The 20,999-nt window shown below is 45.0% G+C and overlaps 1 protein-coding gene across 5 annotated transcripts in view; it reads left to right on the top strand.

The window, feature by feature from the left end:
• The window catches only part of LOC122793381 (protein transport protein Sec24B-like), a 2,932,722-nt gene that overhangs the window by 563,169 nt on the left and 2,348,554 nt on the right, over positions 1-20,999 (top strand). For all 5 annotated transcript variants that reach the window (XM_044061340.1, XM_044061338.1, XM_044061337.1 and 2 more), the window contains one exon: positions 5,549-5,733. In XM_044061340.1, the coding sequence (XP_043917275.1) occupies positions 5,549-5,733 (185 nt within the window). The remainder of the gene's footprint in view (positions 1-5,548; positions 5,734-20,999) is intronic.

Here is a 20,999-nt window from a genome sequence, read left to right as displayed (position 1 = left end):
TCAATGACTTTGCTTTGACTCCGCCAACCAGGGCTCAATTAGAAGCACCTTTGGGTGGAAAGCTTTATTTATTCTCAGAAAATTGGCACAGTATTACAAGAGACAAATGGACACTGCAAATAATAGACAAAGGATACAGGTTCCATTTTCACACATTGCCAAAAAGAAAAGGCATGCCAGACCTGCCACCAAATCAAAGGGCAGAGGCTTTGAAACAAATCTCCAACTTAATGCAAATGAAAGCTATAGAAAAAGTTCCTCTTTCAGAACAAGGCCAAGGATTTTATTCCAGACTATTCCTTGTTCCAAGAAAAGAAAATCAATGGAGGCCTATTCTTGACTTGTCCGCACTGAATACTTATCTCATTCTGCCAAAATTCAAAATGCTGACTCTACAGCAACTCCTTCCCATGCTGGGCAAGGGGTCTTGGCTGGTGACTCTAGACTTCAAGGAGGCATACCTGCATGTCCCTATCAGACAAAGTTGCAGAAGACACCTCAGGTTTCTTGCAGGTTCAGAGCATTATCAATTCTCAGCATTGCCCTTTGGATTATCTACTGCGCCCAGAGTATTCACGAAATGCCTGGCATCAGTAATTGCACACTGCAGACTTCAGGGGATTCAAATATACCCATATCTGGACGACTGCCTTATACAAGCGGACAGCCAACAAACTTTGGTAAAGGACTTGAATTATGCCATCCAAATACTGCAGGCCTTGGGATATACAGTCAACATTCACAAATCAAGACTTGTTCCATCCCAAAAAATAACTTTTCTGGGTGCGGATCTAGACACAACCACCCAAATGGCTTTTCTCACAGACAAAGACAACTACCGGATTACTTCAAGAATCTGACAAGACAAACTCAGCTGACTGCAAGGAAAATCCTGCAGGCCCTGGGTTACATGGCATCTTGCATTCTTCTGATTCCACAAGCAAGGCTGCATATGAGGAAACTGCAATGGTACCTAAGGAGTTTATGGACTCAGCACAGTCACAGCTTAGAAAATTTGATCCCACTCATTCCATGCCTCCAAAAGGAATTTCTGTGGTGGGCTCAAGCAAGCCAGTCAAACAGGGGTCTGCCCAGCAAGCCAATAGCCAGCCAAACCATTACAACGGACGCTTCAGACCACGGTTGGGGAGCACACATGGAGGGCAGATGTATTCAAGGACTATGGTCACAAAAGGAGCTACGCATGCACATAAAACCAAAAGGAAATGCTGGCAGTGATACATGCAATCGAGGCCTTCAAACTCTTTCTGCATAAAGGCCACCTGCTAATATGGACAGACAACACCACAGTTATGTGGTACATAAACAAGCAAGGAGGCACCCATTCCTACCCTCTTTGCAGACTGGCAATGAATCTATGGGAACTTTCCTTGAAACTCAATATAGAGCTGCAATCCCAGTTTGTGCCAGGAAAAGACAATATTATGGCGGACAGCTTAAGCAGAAATATCATGGATGCACACGAATGGATGCTGCACCCAGACATCTTCCTACAGATAACACAATCATGGGGAAGGCCAGACATAGATCTTTTTGCCTCCCCCCACAATCATCAGCTGAAGAAATTCTGCTCAAGGACATACCACCCACAAGCATGGAAAGTGGATGCCCTATCTTTCAGCGGGAGAACTCTAACAGTGTATGCATTTCCACCTCTTCCATTAATGACCAAGGTCTTACTGAAGATCAGGACAGAGCAGCCAAAAGTGATTCTGATAGCTCCGGACTGGCCAAGACAGCACTGGTACCCACTGTTAAAGAGCATGTCACGCACGAAACCTTGGCCTCTTCCTCAATGGCCACTTCTCCTGACACAGCACAATTACAAAACTCTGCATTCCAACCTGAAAACCTTGCAACTAACAGCCTGGAAAATACCTTGACTCCTCCTCAGGATAAGCTATCCAAGAGAGTGAAGGATATCATCATGGAAGCTCGCAGGCCTTCCACAAGAAAGGCATATTCAGCAAAATGGAAAAGATTTCACACTTGGAGCACCACAGTGGGCCTGGATGCGACAGTGATGAACATGGCACATATCCTGGAATACTTGGCAGAAATGCTCCACAATGGCCTGTCTTACTCTTCCATTAAAATTCATGCTTCAGCAATTTCAGCAGAGTACAATACTGATCCACCTGTCTTTTCTCATCCTCTCCTAAGACAGTTTCTAAGAGGAATTAAAAAATCAATCCTCCGAGGAAACCTCCAGTGCCTACTTGGGACCTTAACTTCGTGTTGGAAAAACTAACTCTGCCTCCCTTTGAACCAGCAGCATCTGCAGAACTACAGTTCCTGTCTTGGAAGACCGCCTTCCTTCTGGCCATAACCTCCGCAAGAAGAGTATCTGAGTTACAGGCCCTCGTGGCAGTACAGCCATTTCTTATTTTTCATCAGGACAGAGTCTCATTGAGAACCAATCCTTCATTTATGCCAAAGATGGTATCCAGGGTCTCATTAAACCAAGCTATTCATCTGCCTACCTTCTTTCCAAATCCACAAAACAAAGGGGAGAAACTTCTGCACACCCTGGACATACACAGACAGTTGCGCTACTACTTGGACAGAACTAAAAGCTACAGAAAAACTGACCAGCTGTTGGTAGCATATGCTGCTGGTGCACAAGGAAAAGCAATTTCCAAACAGACAATTTCAAAATGGATAGGGAATTGCATTCGTTTTTGTTATTCCTTTCATGGAAAAACTGTGCCAGCTAACATTAGACCTCATTCCACCAGAGCCACAACCACCTCCACAGCCTTCTTAAGAGGGGTGGCTACCAAGGACATTTTAGAAGCTGCTACATGGAGCTCCGTACATACATTTTCCAAGCATTACAATTTACCTTTATATTCCAGATCTAGAGCAGGCTTTGCTACGGCAGTCCTGCAGGGCATTTTAGCTACACCATCCTTTACATAGATCCTCCACCCCCAGATTGGCTATGGTATTCTACCCATATGTGATGACTGCAGATGCATCCTTGAAGGACATAGTACAGTTTTGTAGCTACCATAAATGTAGATGTCCGATAGGTATGCATCTGCAGTCAGGTTTACCCTCCCTCCTTCGCCTCTTTGGTATTTATTGGGTACTTTTCCCTCTCATAGCTTGCTGGGATTATCTATTATGGTGTATTTTTGTATATATATATATATATATATATATATATATGTGTGTGTGTATATATATATATATATATATATATATATATATATATATATATATATATATATATATATATATATATATTTCTGTGCATGTTTGGAATTTATTGCATTTCTCCAACTTTAGCCTTCCTTTGAGGGCACCTGGCATCTGGGGCAAGAAACACTGAGGAAGATGGCGTCGGCTGATGCTTTTATACCCCATGAAAGGGCGACATCAGCCGACGCCGGACCCAGACTTTGGAATCCGGCCGACCGAAGGGCTGCCTAAGGCAGGACAACCCATATGTGATGACTGCAGATGCATACCTATCGGACATCTACATTTATGGTAGGTACAAAACTGTACTTCGTCAGGGATCTTCCTTCCACTTTGAATATTTATCCTTTGTCTAATCCTTGGCAGGTCAAAACAGCTCTGAAGATGACACCAGCATACATCTCCCTTTTGTACTAGGATGTTCTACATGCTTCATTGTCACCACACTTTGCACCAGCAGAAAGGCTTCTGAGCTGTTTGAAGACCGGCTGGCTGGAAAGGACTCCTAGCACTGGGGTCTCAGGTGTAACGATCTATTCAGACATCTACTGTTATGGTAAGTTACCTATGCAGTAGTAGTTTGTGGAAGTGACTTGTAAGTTTCTGTTGCTGCTTATAATGTTTAACCTTGGAACATGCATTGGCAGACTAATACCAAATTTCAGAGTTTAGTGAAGTTTCATATGTAGTTAGACACAAATCCCCTTACTGCTTTTGGCAGTATACAGCCTGTAACAGAGAAAATGTCACTGAGGAAGACTTTAATAGTAGTAATATATGTAGCACACACACGCTAATGAAGTATACACCATGGTAGTGGCAGTACAAAATAATGCAGTATTCTATCTCGTATTCCAGATTCAATATGAGGCTTGTGAGCAACATACAATATTTTACCTTAGATTTAATGGCTCTTAATACCATTTGAGTCTGCTCAAGTACCATTGAGCCAAGACACCGAATGCTGGAGAGTCAGATTTGTATATCATAAGTTGCCTTTCTGCTGATTGTGCATTCTCAGGTTGCTCTTTTCTTTAGCATTTTAGTTTTTCTCAACATCCAGCTAAGATGAGGCCATATACCAAGAATGCTTGGTCCTTAATTGAGTTAAATGTTAATTTTAGGTCTGGGCAGGATAATGGGCTCCTCATCAGTCCCTGTACTGAAATTCATATGTTTGTTTCATGGATTGGAGGGGTTGGTAACTATGAGAGGGCAGAAGTTTGTGTAAAGCAGTTTGGAAAATACAAGACCAACTGCTGTGCATGTGCCCCCCCCCCCTTTTTTTTTTTTTTTTGAAAAATGACACGGCAGCATGCCAGAAGACAGACTGATTATATTTGGTTTGATGTTACACCTCCTAAAATAGCTGTGTGATTGCAACCCCTTTATTGATAGCTATACTCTCTTCCGAATGCAGGAAGCTAGACGTCTTAATGCAGAGGTTCAGCTGTGTGTAACAGCTGTACATGAAGTTTCTAACAGATTTAAGGAAGTTAAAGGAAGTAAAGACTGCAGGGCTGAACCTTGAAGCAGGATTTCAGTTTCTCTCAAAAGTTAATGTGCTTACCTTGAATGACAATAGGGAGAACTTTGATCTGTTTTCATTGTGATATCTGTGTCATGAGAGAAGAACTAAATGCAGTGAGACTTTTTTTTGATAATTCCATTTTACTTCTGCATCAGAATGGGAAGTTTTAATTAACAGATCACTACAACGATTCTCATACAAGGAGTCTCCTATGCAGACAGGAACTCTGAACTTGCAGAATTTTGTAAAAATAAAATACGTTAGCATGGGTAGCAAAGTAGTTTATGGATTTTTATTGCTACATTAGTGTTTGATTCTTTGTTTCTTCAATAGGGAGCTTTCTCTGGAGTCTGATTATGTCCTCCCTTTGTGTGCATTTTCACTGGGAGCTTTAGTTTCTTCCCACCTTGCAGACATGTACTGTATGTGAACTAGCAATCCAACAAATTTCCCAGGGGCCTGTATGCGTGTGCGGGTTGTGTATGCATGTGGATGCTGTGCTCAGATGACACTCCATTTGCGGTTATGTTTGCTGCCTTACGCCCATTGAGCGCTGACACTGGCTTCTTTTCCCCAGATCTTGTATTGAAATAGGTGCGCTATGGTGAATTAGTGGAATGAACGAAATGTGTTACTGGTTTGTATTTCTGTCCTTTATGGATAGGAAACTGCTGCTGTTGAGTTTCTGTGGTACATTGTTATGATTTAATAACCATGTGGTTGATGTTTCTCAGCAAGTGTTATCCTAAGTGATGGTTTTAAAATGATTTTCCAATTTTCTTTGAGCAGAGCAACCTCCAGTGTCCTCATCAGCAATTACACCCCCAGCTTCTCAAACATCAAATATGGCAAAACCTTTTGGATATGGCTATCCTGCTTTGCAGCCAGGTTACCAAAATACACCATCACCGCAAGCTCACTCTAATTTGCTGTCTAGTAATGTTGGTCCTTCTGGGTTTCAGCAGTCCATACAGGTAGGATTTCTTATAATGTGGATGTCTTTTTATATTTATTTTTAAGATTTAAATTTAAAAGCTTGTTTTAGTGAACATTTCAGATATGCTTTTAGTGTACTGTGGTCTCAAGGTGCTAGAGAAACATTTCCGTTATCTGTATATTAACTTTGCAAAGTCTTTTCCTAAATTCGTTTGCAACTACCCTCTGGCTGTATCAGCATCTTACACCTAGGGTGAAGGCTTCTGAGCTCAAGAAATCTTGCTGAATAAACTGGGATGCCTGCAGCCAAGTTCCAGTAACTACTCTGCAGCAGTGATCCACTAGAATAACTACTATTATGGTAAGTTTCTCCATTATGCTGACACTAGCAAAGGGCAAAGAAATTTGATTCAGCTTGTCTTTTGACCTCTTGGCTCAATACAAGGGGCCATTGTTCACCCAAAGCTTCGGTGGACATTAAAGCTAAGAATGTGGATAGTTTAGCACTTCCTTCCAGAGACAGAAGACAGGGACCCAGTACAAGCACAGGTGTATCCGGTTCTCACTTGTCAGATCTATGCAAAGCAGGGCTCTCTTATGCCTCTCTGAGAATGCATACTTCTGCTGTTTCTGCCTGTAGACCTTTCCCCCTTTCTCCCACTTGCTAATGACACTGTTCCTCAGAGATGTGCTGTGACTATGACCTCCCAAAAAGAAATTACTGAAAATAGAGACCTTAACGTTGTAGTTGAGAAGCTCACTAAGCACCCTTTCACTGGTTGCTTCTACCCCAAACTGTTCTGTTAACATCAACATCCATCAGATCAGTATAATAATTACAGGCTGTCATGTGCAGGCATCCTTCTTTGGTATTGCATAAGGGCATGGCCACTGGCCATACCAATCCATTTTTCATGCCTAAAAGCATTCTTTAAACTGTCTATGTTAGAGTGATTTCCATCCTCTCAGAACAAATAGGAAAGTCTTCCATTACATAGATGTGCACAAGCAGGTATGATCCTACCCAGACAGGGCAAAGTAATACAGGAAGACTTGATAGCTCCTTATTGCTTTTGCCAAAGGCAGTGAGGGGAAGCCTGTCTACAAACAGTCCATATCCAGACAGGTAGTCCACTGCATTATTTTTCGTTACATTCATTTTGGTAAAAATGATCAAATAAGGTAAAGGCTCATTCTGCCAGGACCACAGCTGTTACTACAGCTTTGTTTGAATAGATTACTAAGGACGTCGTTTTTGGAAACATATGCCTGACCATATCTTCACCGTTTTGCTGAGCATTACAGCCTAGCCAGCATTTCCAGGGCCAGCTTGGCGATGGCCATGTTGTTGATCCTTGTATCTCTTCTAGCAAGGGCAGGCCAGTTCCCCAGTTCTGGGAGTCACCCCAGGAGTCACAAGTGCAACAATGAATTGCGATGACTGTAGAACAGATGTTTTGGGTACTTGCCATAATTGTAGATATTTGAGTTGATTCCCAGCTGCAGTACCAGTTGCATTCTTTCCTGTCTATCCTTGCGACACCCACTGGTTGGGATGGATACGCAGACAGTCCCTCACCTTGTCATTCTTCCACCAGTTAAGCTTAGTCCTCCTCTGAGTTCAACAGTAACCTGGAGTACATTGTTTGAGGGTCTTTCTGGTTGTGCTGCCCCTCCTGGAAGGCATCACTGGCTGGGTCATGTTTTGGCTCTTAGGAACAGTTCCAAAACTTGCTAAGAAAAGGCCTAATGATGGCTTCAGCTGACATCCATTTATGCCATCTATGTCCAGATTCCCCTCTTGGTCAAGTGGATTACCCCCCTGACATCCAAAGAGTCAGTACTGCAGTAATGAGTCTTTAACATTTAGGTTATGAAAAGTTTCTAACACAGCTATGCTTTTTGCATTGCTTAGGATCATGGCTGTTGCCCTTGGAGACTTTGAGCTGGCATCTGTTTGTGACACTGGTCTGAGTTGGCAGGTTCTGATCTGATGTTAGTCTTCAGTCCATTCATCACTGATGGAATGTTGGTTCCAGCCTTGGAACCGAGCGGCCTTATAAAAAGCTTGTGCCAGCCAAAATCTCTCGAGCTAAGTTTTACCCATATTACCCTTCTCCCTGTTACCTCAGATCTCATTTGCCACGTAGCCATAAAGCCACGATCAAGCTATTTCAACTTTTTTGACTTTGTCTGAATTTCACTGAATGTATTAGTCTTTTCTCCTCTTTACCTTTTGGTAGTCTTGGTACCATTGCTGGTACAGCCTTTCTCCCTACCCTTTGTGGTATTTCGTAAATACCACTGTTGGTATTACAAAAAAAAAAAAAAAACTCCTTTTTTTCCCCTTTTAACCTGTGAGTGTCTCTGCATATCATATCTGAAAAGAAAGTTACGTCTGGGTTTAAGCAGCTTCTTATTTGTAGTAGGAAAATTCTGAACAGTGACTTGCATGACATCTGTGTGTATTGTTTGGAGGGTGCCCCATCTCTCGGTGCAACCCTCCTGTTCTATTTGTAAAGATTCAGTCAGGGTATTTTGAGCACAAAAGTAAGTTGATTCTGAAGGGCGTCCTTAAGACATCCTTTTCAGACACTCTTTCTGCAAAGGAGGGCCCCCCTCCCAGAAAAGAAAGGAAAAGACCACGCTCTGTACCCTCTTCACCCACCAGAGATTTGGGCAAGCCTGCCAAGTCTAAAATACCTAAGGTATCTTTGGAACCCAGGTCAATCTCTACTGCACCGACCTCATTTCTGTCAACTGCTATACCACCTTCGGCACCTGTTTCGACATGGACATTGTCTATGGCACCGACAGTTGATACTTCAAAAACTGCTTTATCTTCTTCCTCACCGAGTAGCACTTTGGCACTGACCATACCTTTGGTACCTATCACATCAACTCTAGCTGTGACTGAGCCATCCTTGCCCATTCCGGTAGCATGTGCCCATCTACGGTACCCATTACCCCTATATTAGCCACATTGCTTCCTGCCTCCAAGCTAGAGATGGCGGTGTCGCTGGACACCAGTGCACCGACCTGGTACTCCCTGTCGGTAGACCCTTTTCTAGGACAGATATATAGCCCTTTCCCTAGAGTGACCAGACTTCCCAATGGGGGTATCCATTAGATCCACCAGGAGCCTTTCGGAACTTGATGTGGTGCACCTTGTGGATCAGCTGCTGACAGCCTGGGGGATACCCACTCTGTCTAAGACCCATCCACTTGCTGGACCTGGGACTGTTTTTCCAAGGACTCCTTCGTACTCTCCTCCTTTGATCTGGCAGGTTTCAAAGTCTCTAGCCCCGACATCCTTTTTGGAACCCTCTGTTTCGGTGCCAGTAGTGGACCTTACTGTGGCCCTGGAACTGTCCCTTTGGTCTCTTTGGAACTAAACCTTCCTGAAGTTCAGGATTGGGCTGCAGGCTGTTTGGCCCAGGGTACGGTTCCAAGCATGTCTACGGATCCATCCATGGTGCCAGGGGTTCTGTCGGCACCGATCCTTATTGCTGCTCTTCCCTCGGGGGCTGGTTCAACGGAGCTGGGTGACCCCATTTCCGGGCTCCCATCCTTCTTTGGGCAGACCTGCTTTCCGAGCGATGGAGAAGGCACTTGTTTCTGGAAGCAGACCCCCGGTGTTGGAACCCCAGACATCCCTTTCCCTTGAGCTGCACCTGACACAAGCCACCACTTTGGGACACTGGGCACGAGAGAGCGGAAGGAAACCCTTTTGCAGGGCACCCCTTCTTCAGAGTCCTCTTCGAGCCACCATAGAAGGTGTGCAAGAGGAAGCACGTAGACTCTGCTGAGGAGTCTTGACAGAGGATACGGATTACGATGAAGGGGAATGGTCCCCATGGTCACCTCCTGATGATGTCTCCTTTGGGGACATCCTTTTTGAAATGCTGAAACCGAGGGGTGACTGGAAGTCAACCAACCCTTCCTCCGAGGAGTCGGTCTTTCTACAGGCTTTCCGTGCCCGGCCCATCTACCTCTTGGGTGACCCTAGTCCAACTCGTGGTGCAGCACCCTTGGAAGAATCCTGATTCTGTTGAGCCGAACCCTAGGAGTCCAGACAAGATCCTTTCCCCTCCTGGGGAGCGCTCACATGTTTTAAAGGGTTTACCAGTTGATGCTGTGGTGGTGGCTGTGGCCACAAAAAAGGAACTAGCTGAAGTCAGACTGACCACCTGCACATCAGGGAGTCCTGGGCAGTGGACAGGTTAGGGAAGCGAGTCTTTGCTTCGTCAACCTTTACCATATGGTCCTTGAATTATTTAGCGCATTTTACGAGGCCCCAAAGAGACTTAATGTCTGAACTCTCTGGAACCCTCTCAGGACAGGTGTCTGACAAAGTTGCCTCGCAGTTCGTAACCCTGAAATCCATCTCTAACTCCTCCATGCAGTTAATATCTCATGCAACTGAAGGGGAGTCCAGAGCTGCGGGTTCAGGCATAGTTGCGAGACGGCATGCCTGGATATGCCTTTGAGACCTCTTTAAGACTTCCTTCCTGAGCGCTCCAGTTGAAGTGATTTCCCTGTTAAGCCCTAAAGTGAAAGGCACTCTAGCCAGGTGTGAAAAAGGATGGCAAGACCCTGTCTGCTGTAGCTGTATGATTTTCCACCTCGCAGCGTTCCTTTTCCAGGAGCCAGAGGAGTGGAAAGTTGTGACACAAAATGTCTGCAAGTCCTTTTCGTGACACAAGTGGTGAGTATATCCCCAGGGGCAAAGGGGTAACTCTTCTGGAAGACGCCGCTACCAAGGCAGAGGAGGACCACGTAAACAGGGACCCAGAGATTCTTTCTCTGGACAGTCCTATCAGGGCTCCTGAAGAGCGGCCCAATTGCATTCCTCTGGAAGCAGTTGGGGGACATTTCTCTCTGCACCACACTGCCTGGCATTCAATAACTACCAACTGCTGGGTGCAGAAGATTATAACCAGAGGCTACACTATTCCCCTCAATGTTTATCCAAAACCTGTGCAAGATTTCCCAATGTTCCACCCAGTCAAAGGAAAGAAGCAGCTATAGAAATTAAAAAAAAGTTGTGTCAAAAAAGAGTCATCCAAGCAGTCCCACCAGACCAGTGCGGATCCGGGTTCTACTCGAGGTTATTTTTGGTGCCAAAAAAGACAGGGGACTGGAGACCAATTTTGGATCTTAGCAATTTAAACAAGTCTGTCACATCCAAACGAAATTCCGGATGGTCACTGTTCAGTCCATTCTCCCATTTCTGGGAAACTGCGATTGGATGTTTATTACTACATCAAAATAGACGCTCCAGGAGACTACTACGCTTCCGGCTAGAAACCAATCGCTACCAGTTTCGTGCTCTACCGTTTGGACTCTACAGCCCCCAGAATGTTCTCCAAATGCATGGCAGTAGTCACAGCTCACTTAAGACTGCAGGGATTTTGGGTATTTCCATATTTGGACAATTGGCTCCTTACCGTCCCCACCAAGCATCTATTGGTAACGGCCTTGAAATACACTCTTTCCCTGGTGAGACTACTGGGAATAACAGTAAATTGGGAGAAATCCAACCTTATACCGACCCAGTCCATAGAGTTCATAGGAACAGTTTTTGACACCCGCTCCTGTCTAGTATCTCTCCCAGACAACAGATAACAAAGACTGAGGCTACAGCTCCAGGTGATACTGTGACTAAAAGCCTCAGCACAGGAAGTCCGTCAACTCCTAGGAGCCATAGCAGCTGCTATACCGATAGTGCCTCTCGCAATACGTAACCTTAGAATACTTCACTGGCTTCTATTATCTCAATAGTTCCCAAATCGTCACCCCCTGTGTTTTCAGATTTCTTTCCAAACAGGACCTACAGTGGTGGATGAGGCCAGAGACAGAACTTTGGAGCCGCCCTTTCCATCCCTCTCAACCCAAAGCCACTGTGACTACGGATGCTTCCCTGATAGGGGGGTGGGGGGCATTTTCAGAGAAAGACAGTCCAAGGCATATGGTCCACAATGGAGGCCAACCTGCATATCAGTGTTCTAGAACTGAGGAGAACGCTATTAGCGTCGCAAGCATTCCAGTCTGTTCTTCCTTCTGGGATTATCACAGTTCAGTCAGACAACATGTCTGTAGTCTGGTATATCGACATACAAGGAGGAACCAAGTCCTTCCCCCTATGTTGAGAGGCCATGAGAATTCGGCAGTGGGCGATAGCTTCCAACCACTTTTTGATAGCAACCCATATCCCGGGAGATTACAACGTGATTGCAGACAAGCTGAGTAGATGTATTCTCCTGCCTCATGAGTGATCCCTCAACTCCAGCATAGCGACAAAAATTTTCAGCCGCTGGGGCCAGCCTTGCTGCAACCTATTCACCTCCCCATCAAACCACAAATGCAGCAGCTATTTTGCCCTAATTCCCCCGCAGGAGGAGTCCCCGAGGGACACTCTGATCCACGATTGGCCTGAACTCGGGCACCTAGGCAGTGAGACATTTCTGTGTGGTACATTTGACTGGGGACACATGGCTGAAGTGACATTTAGCTGCAGAGAAATATGGCTGGTGCAAATTCCCTGTGGGCAAAGAAAAGAATATGTAGCTATGCCCACAACTTCAGTAACCAAATGCACAAGGGGAAAACAATGTCCATAGTCCCCAAGGGGAACATGAGATGGCAGGCATCAGCAGCAGGCTGGATAGAGGGCATGTCACTGGCAATAAAATGCAGTGCACAATGGGCAGTGACTTTATAATTGGAGTGTGTGAACCACTACCCCCTTCACAATGTCTAGGGAACATTACCTAAAATGCATACTGGAGCATAAATTTGACTAGAGTAACCTACAGGATTTCCTCCATGCTGTAGCACACTTCTGTATGTTGTAGTTACATAAGTATGTACTGTGCACTGAGCACAGTACTTATTACTTCTTCTGCCTCTATGCATTTGGTTATTATGGCTGTGAACATGGCAGTTGGTGCTTCTCTTAGCTCACAGGGAATTTGCAAACATTTCTCTGCAGCTGAATGTCACTTCTGCCATGTGTCTTCAGTCAAATGTACCACAGGGGAATGTCTTGCTGCCTAGGTGCCCAAACCCGATTGGCCCATGGGACTTCTGTATGGGTATCCTCCCATCCCTCTGATTCCCCAGTTCTTGAAGAAAGCTCTTCGGTTGAAAAGCAAAGTGATCCTCATAGCTCCTTATTGGCCTCTACAAGTATGGTTTCCCTTTCCTCTGACATCACTTATGCCAACAGTGGATTCTGGATCCATCTCCAGACCTGATTTCTCTCCCCCAAGGGTTGAGTCATCCGAACCTAACCAGTCTCAAGCTGACAGCTTGGTTTCTCCACTTGCGCTAATCGCCAGGCAGGATAATCTTCCCTCTCCAGTACGTGATATCATCCTTGCCTCACAAAACCCATCCACCAGAAAACTCTATCTAGACAAATGGAAGAGATATTCTATTTGGTCTAGGAAAAAGAAACTAGATCCATATTTGGTTCCAGTTACGGTAGTCCTACACTGTCTATCAAAATTTTTCGAGAATGGAGCTGTAGCCTCAACCATACGAGTACATCTAGTTGCTATCTCAAACTTTCATAATGGTTTTGGAAATTCTCCCGATTACACACTAAAAGGAGTCTATCACATTAGACCTCCAGTAAAACAACCTATTGTTCCATGAAACCTCACTATAGTTCTTCAGTCTTTGACTCACCCGCCCCCTTTGAGCCTGCAGCAAAATGTGACATTAAATTCTTATCATGGAAGTCCCTTTTTCTAGTTGCCATCACGTCAGCTGGGCGCATTTCAGAGCTTCACGCTCTGTGCTTTAAACGGCCGTATTTAATCTTTCACAAGGACAGAGTATCACTCTGGACGAGCATTACCTTTTTTCCCCAAAGTCATTTCGGATTTCTCCATTAATCAAACTATTTATCTCCAGTATTCTTCCAAAATTTTACCAATAAAGGAGAATACTGTCTGAATTCATTGGATATACATGGACAATTGAGATTTTATCTGGACAGGACTAAAACAATGCGTAAATCAGACCAACTATTAATTTTCTTTTCTGGCCCTAAAATGGGAAATTCGGTTTCTAAAGTGACCTCATCTATATTTCTCATCATGAGAAAAAGCCTGTACCACAGAAATTCAAAGCGCACTCTACCAGATCGATGGCAACTTCTGTGGCCTACCATTCTAGAGCCTCCATGGATGATATCTGTGCAGCAACAAAATGGGCCTGTTTTCATACCTTTATTACTCATTACAGATTGGATTTGGTCTCCAGGGGAAGAGCTTCCTTTGGCTCAGTGGTGCTCAGGAATATAATTCCATAAGGGCTACCCAAGGAACACAAGGTAGCTAGGGGACTCTGTCCCATCAGTGATGAATAAAGTGAACATTAACAACATCAGATAAAAGTTGTGTCTTGCGTCTTAGCATAACGTCCCATCTGTGTTGTTGACCTTCATTCATTCATCACGTCCCTCCCTCCATCCCCCAAGAAAGGCTCCTGGGGGATACTTAGGGTTCAAGTGTTGAGTTAGGGCAGTTGTGCAGAAACTGCCTTTGCTTTACTGATAAAGGGCAAACTCTATCTGAGGTAACAGGGAGAAAGGTACTATGGGTAAAAGCTTGGCTCGAGAGTTTTTGGCTGGCGTGAGCCTGGTGTAAGGCCACTCTGTTCCGAGGATGGAACCGACATCCTGTCAATGATGAATGAATGAATATCACCAACACAGATGGAATGTTATGGTAAGACAGAACTTTTTTTTAAGTGCTTGCAAAAGTGTGTTGCATTGCAATAAATAGTGTTTTAGTGCAGGAGATGGGTGACTAGCTTTTATCTTAAAAGTACTTCTAAAACAGTAGCAAAATATATTTACTTACTAAAAGCACTTATTTTTTTAACTGCTCCACTGTGAAAAATTAGCCAGTTTCTTTTTACGTGCTTATTTTGCTATTTATGAATCTATTACAACAGTGCCTTGGAAATACCATGCTGAGTGATGGATAAGTTTATTTGCGAGGGTATATTTAAGCAGTAATCCATGACTGGGTGTGGGTATCTCAGGGTTTACCCACAGGTATGGCGTGTTTTGATCACGAGGGTGAAGCCCAAGTGATTAAACAAAGCTAACAATGGGTAAATCTTGATATACCCATACTCAGGAGTGGATTATTGCAATTACACTATCATTTAAGAAAAAAAATTCCTTGCCTTTTTTTAATGCCTTTATATAACAGTACTGACGTGTTCATCTGTCTTTTTCCTTCTTTACTGACGTACTGAGCATGAGTTATGGGTCTTGCATCCCCACGCCTGCATAATATATCAGTGCAGTGCAGGGGAAGCAACGCAAAAAAAGAGAATCGCCACCCCCCCCCTACTCTGCCAAGATTTTTATGAGGATAGCACAGAGGAAAACTAGGTGTGGTTAATTTTCAGAAGGTACCTGATTTTCTTCTATTTTGCTGTTCCTCAGCATATTCAAATTTTTATTTATTTTTTTATTTATTTTATTTTACATTTGTTGACCGGGCTAGTCCAGCTGGATCAATTTCCATTTTCAGTGGAGGCCCGGGGAGAAAAGCTCCAAGATTAAAACAAGGTTATAGAAATTAAACATTTACAATTAATGCCTATGACACAGACAGTGAGCAACAATGCATACATATTGGTCTAGATCAAGTAATAAAAAACACATAGTGCCATCTACGTATTGAGAAAGGCATTAATTTCTTACAGTACAATTATGTGAGGATGGGGTATTACATAGTTTAAAATTTATATACATACTTATAAAAGACATAGTTTGAACCCCCCCCTTTTTTTTTAATGAAATATGAGAACAGTAGTAGCAGTACAGTCATTAAGTCATTTGTGATCACAGAGAAAGATTACAGTTTTGATATAAGGAAATATGATAGTAAAAAGAAGTAAGTAGATTAGTCAGGATTGGTACAAGAGCAGAGCCAGAAGTTGTTCAGGTGTAAAAAGTTGTTTTTTAAAAAGATGAAAGGAGGCTAGAGAGGTAATGTGTGAGGGGAGGTTATTCCATATTTTGCCTACTGAGTTGGAGAAAAGGCAGTTACCTGCAGAATTTGTAATTCTAGTTGTGTTGACTTGTAGCTTTTCGGCGGAGCGCAACTGTTTCAAGTTATTATAAGGAGTCAAGAGGTTGCTAAGAGCAGGTGTCTTTGATGGTTGATATAGAATGTTATGTGTCATAAAGAGTTGTTGATAGGTGAGCTTGTTAGGAAGTTCCAACCAGTGTAAGTGTTTTAGGTTTAGACAGTGGTGAGTTCTATACTGGGGTGCTGTAGCAAAACGAGCTATATTGTGGTAGGATGTAGTCAGTTTCCTTAGGTTGCTTTTAGATAGATTAGTGTAAATAGAGGAAGCATACAGTAGGGTAGAGATAAGATGTGATTGTGCCAAGGTGGTCCGTGCTTCGGGTGTAAGGAAGGGATGTCCTTCAAGGAGGCATCTGCAGTCCTAACAAATGGGTTGTCCTGCCTCAGGCAGCCCTTCGGTCGGCCGGATTCCAAAGTCTGGGTCTGGCCTCGGCTGATGTCGCACTTCACCCGACGTCATAGCTGCTGTGAATTGGGTATAAAGTCATCAGCCGACGCCATTTTCCTCAGTCTTTCTTGCTGCACGGTGCCCGAAGCAGAAGCTGTTCGCAAGTGCCGGTCGGTCAGATCCAGAGATTACTACTACCGAAGACTTCTAAAAAGCTAAGTACCTCGTTGGGGACTCTTTCTTGCCTCAGCCGATGTCATAAAAAGTAAATAACTGTTTAACTTGTGGGAAACAAATACCTCATAAGGATTTCCACTCTTACTGCCTTCCTTGCTTAGGCCCAGACCACGACGTAGCAGCTTGTCTAGCCTGTGCTTCCTTCAACCGACGGACACTTAGACGTCGGTCGGAGTTTGCAGAGGAGTTTTTCGGCTCCGCTTTTACTTACAAAATGCCGTCGGATACTCCGACTTCACAATTAGCTAAAAAGCGTAAGGAAAAGGACCGACACTCTCGGTCCGCGGTTTCGGCCAAAACCACGGTTAAGCCAACCGCGAGTGTCTCGGTTTCGGCTGAAACCGAGTCCACGGTTCTTCCTTCGGCCGAAAGCATACCTTCTATAGCCGAGGCCTCACACAGCATGGCTGAATCTGCTACTGAAATTTCCCCTGCTGTTGCAGGATGTCCTTCAAGGATGCATCTGCAGTCCTTACAAATGGGTTGTCCTGTCGTCAGGCAGCCCTTCGGTCGGCCGGATTCCAAAGTCTGGGTCTGGCCTCGGCTGGTGTCGCACTTCACCCGATGTCACAGCTGCAGCTTTTCGGGTATAAAGGCATCAGCCGACACCATCTTCCTCAGTCTTTCTTGCCGCGTGGCGCCCGAAGCAGAAGCTGTTCGCAAGTGCCGGTCGGTCAGATCCAGAGATTACTACTACCGAATACTACTTTGAAGACTTCTAAAAAGCTAAGTATCCCGTTGGGGACTCTTTCTTGCCTCAGCCGATGTCAGAAAAAGTGAATAACTGTTTAACTTGTGGGAAACAAATACCTCATAAAGATTTCCAGTCTTACTGCTTACCTTGTTTAGGCTCAGACCACGACGTAGCAGCTTGTTTAGCCTGTGCTTCTTTTAACCGACGGACGCTTAGACATCGGTCGGAGTTTGCTGAACAGTTTTTCGGCTCTGATTTCGCGTACATTATGCCGTCGGATCCTCCGACTTCGCAAGTTGCTAAAAAACGCAAAGGAAAGGACCGACACTCGCGGTCCGTGGTTTCGGCCGAAACCACGGTTAAGCAAACCGCGAGTGTCTCGGTTTCGGCCGAAACCGAGCAAGCGGTTCTAACTTCAGCCGAATCCCTGCCTTCTACCGAGGCCTCTTCTAACCTGGTAGAATCGGCCTCTGAAATTCAACCTGCTGCTGTGGTTTCACAGGAATTATCGGACACCATTCCCTTGGATGTTTCTACCCCTGCACGTGGTGCTGCTAGGCCTCCTGCAGCCATGTCCATAAAGGCCTTTGCCAGGGCTAAAGCAGCCAAAACTTCTAAGTCTGTGCCTGCTAAGCCCCCCTCTCACAGGCCCAGCTCCAGTTCCCAAATGCTTTCTTTGGCAGAGGATCTCATCTCTTTAATAAGGGGAACCCAACCTCATCCAGACAGGGCCTCTCAACCACCTCCAGAAAAGAGACCTAGAGCAGAGCCCCCTGAGCCAGTGTCCTCGGATGATTCCTCTGATGATTCAGACAATACAGACCTTCCAGAGGCTCCTTTTTCTCCTTATGAAGACTCTGATGCTGAAGAGTCGATTCCTTCTGCCTCTCCACCTGAGGAATTTTCCTTTGGGGAAACCTTACATGCCATGAGGGAGCAATTTCAGTGGCAGGGGCAAGATTTTTCAGACTCCAGGAAAAGGCTTAGGACCTTTTTGCATTTACCACAACATAGGCCCTTAGCTATACCTCCAGTTCTTTCTGTTGTAGATGATGCTTTTAATGATGCTTGCACTGCTCCTGATACTTTACCTCCAGCCCCTGCTAAGCCCGATAGGTTCTACAGGGTCCCGGACACACATCACCATTTATACAAGGCTCCTTTTGCAGATCCCGAGACTATCTCCCAGGGGCCTAAAGCAGTAGCATCTACCTCTGTTAAAAATCCCCTCGCCTCTGAAAGGGAGGCCAGGTCCTTAGAGATGGGGTAAAAAAGTATACACCTCTGCTACTCTATCAGCTAGGGCATTGAACTGTCAGTTTCATATGATCCAATATCAGGAGTTTATGCTTGATCAGTTAACTAAGAAACTGTCCTCTGATGATTCTTTAGATAAGAAATATGTTCTAGAAATGGTGCATAACATTCAGCAGGTTAGTAACCATTCTTTAAAATGTGGCTATGATGCACTGGAGGCTTCCTTTAGATCAGCCATGACTGGCACAGTTATCAGAAGGCATGCATGGTTGAAAGAACAGGCCTTGCCGGATCATGTTAAAGCAAAGCTATTAGATGCTCCTATGGATAAGGTCAATTTATTTGGTTCTCCTGCTCAGCAGGTACTGAAGAAAATGGAAGAGAAGGCGAAATCTGTACAGTGAAAGATTTCTTACAGGTTCAGCCTCCACGGTTTAGCAGGAACTGGCTTTCCAAAAATTGGTCCTTTCCAGACTCCTCTAAAGCACAGAGAGGCAGGAATAGGCGTTCAAGAGGCAGAAATCAATCCAGAGGGGGTGCCTACAGGGGACGCCAGTGGCAGGGTAACAACCAGCGAGGCACAGACACATCTACTACCACTGCAACAGGACAAACACAGTGACTTGGCTCTGGCACCGCCTACCAGGGAACAGATAGCAGCACCCTTAGGCGGAAAGCTAGCCTTATTTTCAAAAAACTGGCACTGCATCACAAGGGACAAGTGGATTTTACAAACTGTAGACCAAGGTTACAGGTTTCATTTCCATACTTTACCAAGAAAAAGAGGAATGCCAAACCTACCACCAAATCAAAAGACAGAAGCTCTAAAACAAATAGCTCAATTAGCAAGAATGAGAGCTGTGGAAAAGGTGCCATCTATGGAACAAGGAACAAGGAAAGGGATTTTACTCGACTCTTCCTGGTACCAAGAAAAGAGAAAAATTGGAGGCCAACCAAGGAAATTTTGGAGGCTGCAACTTGGGAGTTCAGTGCACACTTTTACCAAGCACTATCACTTACCTCTTTACTCTAAACCTAGAGCAGGCTTTGCCACTGCTGTTTTGCAGGGCCTCATAGCCACTCCTAATCCTATTTAGACCCAGCCGCCCAACCTCAGCTTTGGGATTCAACCCAAGTGTAATGACTGCAACAGTGAAACACGATGAACATAGTACAGATGTCCTTCAAGGATGCATCTGCAGTCATAAAATATGGGTTGTCCTGCCTCAGGCAGCCCTTCGGTCGGCCGGATTCCAAAGTCTGGGTCTGGCCTCGGCTGATGTCGCACTTTCCCCGACGTCAGAGCGTCTGGGGTATAAAAGCATCAGCCGACGCCATTTTCCTCAGTCTTTCTTGCCGTGTGGTGCCCGAAGCAGAAGCAGTTCGCAAGTGCCGGTCGGCCAGCTCCTGTGATTCAGCTACCAAGACTTGAAAAAGCTAAGTACCCCGTTGGGGACTCTTTCTTGCCTCAGCCGATGTCAGATAAAGTAAATAATTGTTTAACTTGTGGGAAACAAATACCTCATAAGGATTTCCACTCTTACTGCCTCCCTTGCTTAGGCCCAGACCACGATGTCTCAGCCTGCTCTGCCTGTACTTCCTTCAACCGATAAACTCTTAGACGTCGGTCGGAGTTTGCAGAGGAATTTTTTGGGGCTAATTTTGCGTATAAGATGCCGTCGGAGACTCCGACTTCGCATGTGGTTAAAAAACGGAAGGACAAGGACCGACCCTCGTGGCCCGCAGTTTCGGCTGAAACCACGGTCAGGCCTACCGCGAGTGTCTCGGTTGTGTCTGAAACAGAGTCCTCGGTACTTCCTATTACAGAATCCATTCAACTGACTACCTCGGCCCCGGAGGCTCCGGTCGAGTCCGTTACTGAATTACCTACTGAAACCGGTGTCCAGGACATGTCCGACACCATTCCTTTAGACAAGTCTACTCCTGCCCGTGGTGCAGCCAGACCCCCTGCATCCATGTCCATTAAGGCCTTCTCTAGGGCTAAAGCTGCCAAACTTGCAAAAGCTTTGCCTCCCAAGACTAACCCTCAGAGGCCTTCTACTGGCTCTCAGATTCTCAGCCTAGCAGAGGATCTTATCTCTTTAATTAGAGGTTCTCAACCTCACCCGGACAGGGGCTCTCTTCCACGACCAGAGAAAAGGCACAGGGTTGAGCCCCCTGACCCCCACTCTTCAGATGAGTCTACGGATGAATCTGTGTTGTCAGAACACCAGCAGGAGGCTTATTCGGCCTACGAGGATTCTGATGCTGAAGAATCTATTCCTTCGGCCTCCCCTCCTGAAGAGTTTTCTTTTGGTGAGACACTACACTCTGAGAGAACATTTTCAATGGCAGGGCCAGGAATTTTCTGATTCTAGAAAGAGATTAAGGACCTTTTTACGTTTACCACAGCATAGGCCTTTAGCTATACTTCCTGTTTTGAATGTTATTGATGATGTGTACTCTGATGCTAGTACAGCCCCTGATTCTCTCCCTCCGGCTCCTGCCAAACCTGATAGGTACTACAGGGTCCCGGATTCTCATCTACACCTGTACAAGGCCCACACAGCAGACCCAGAAACTATTTCCCAGGGCCCAAAAGGG

The sequence above is a fragment of the Protopterus annectens genome, chromosome 2.part0 (assembly GCF_019279795.1).
Source record: "Protopterus annectens isolate FY-2018-M chromosome 2.part0, PAN1.0, whole genome shotgun sequence".
NCBI lineage: Eukaryota > Metazoa > Chordata > Ceratodontiformes > Protopteridae > Protopterus > Protopterus annectens.
Note: the sequence above shows the minus strand (reverse complement) of the source record. Positions and strands in the feature narration are given on the sequence as shown.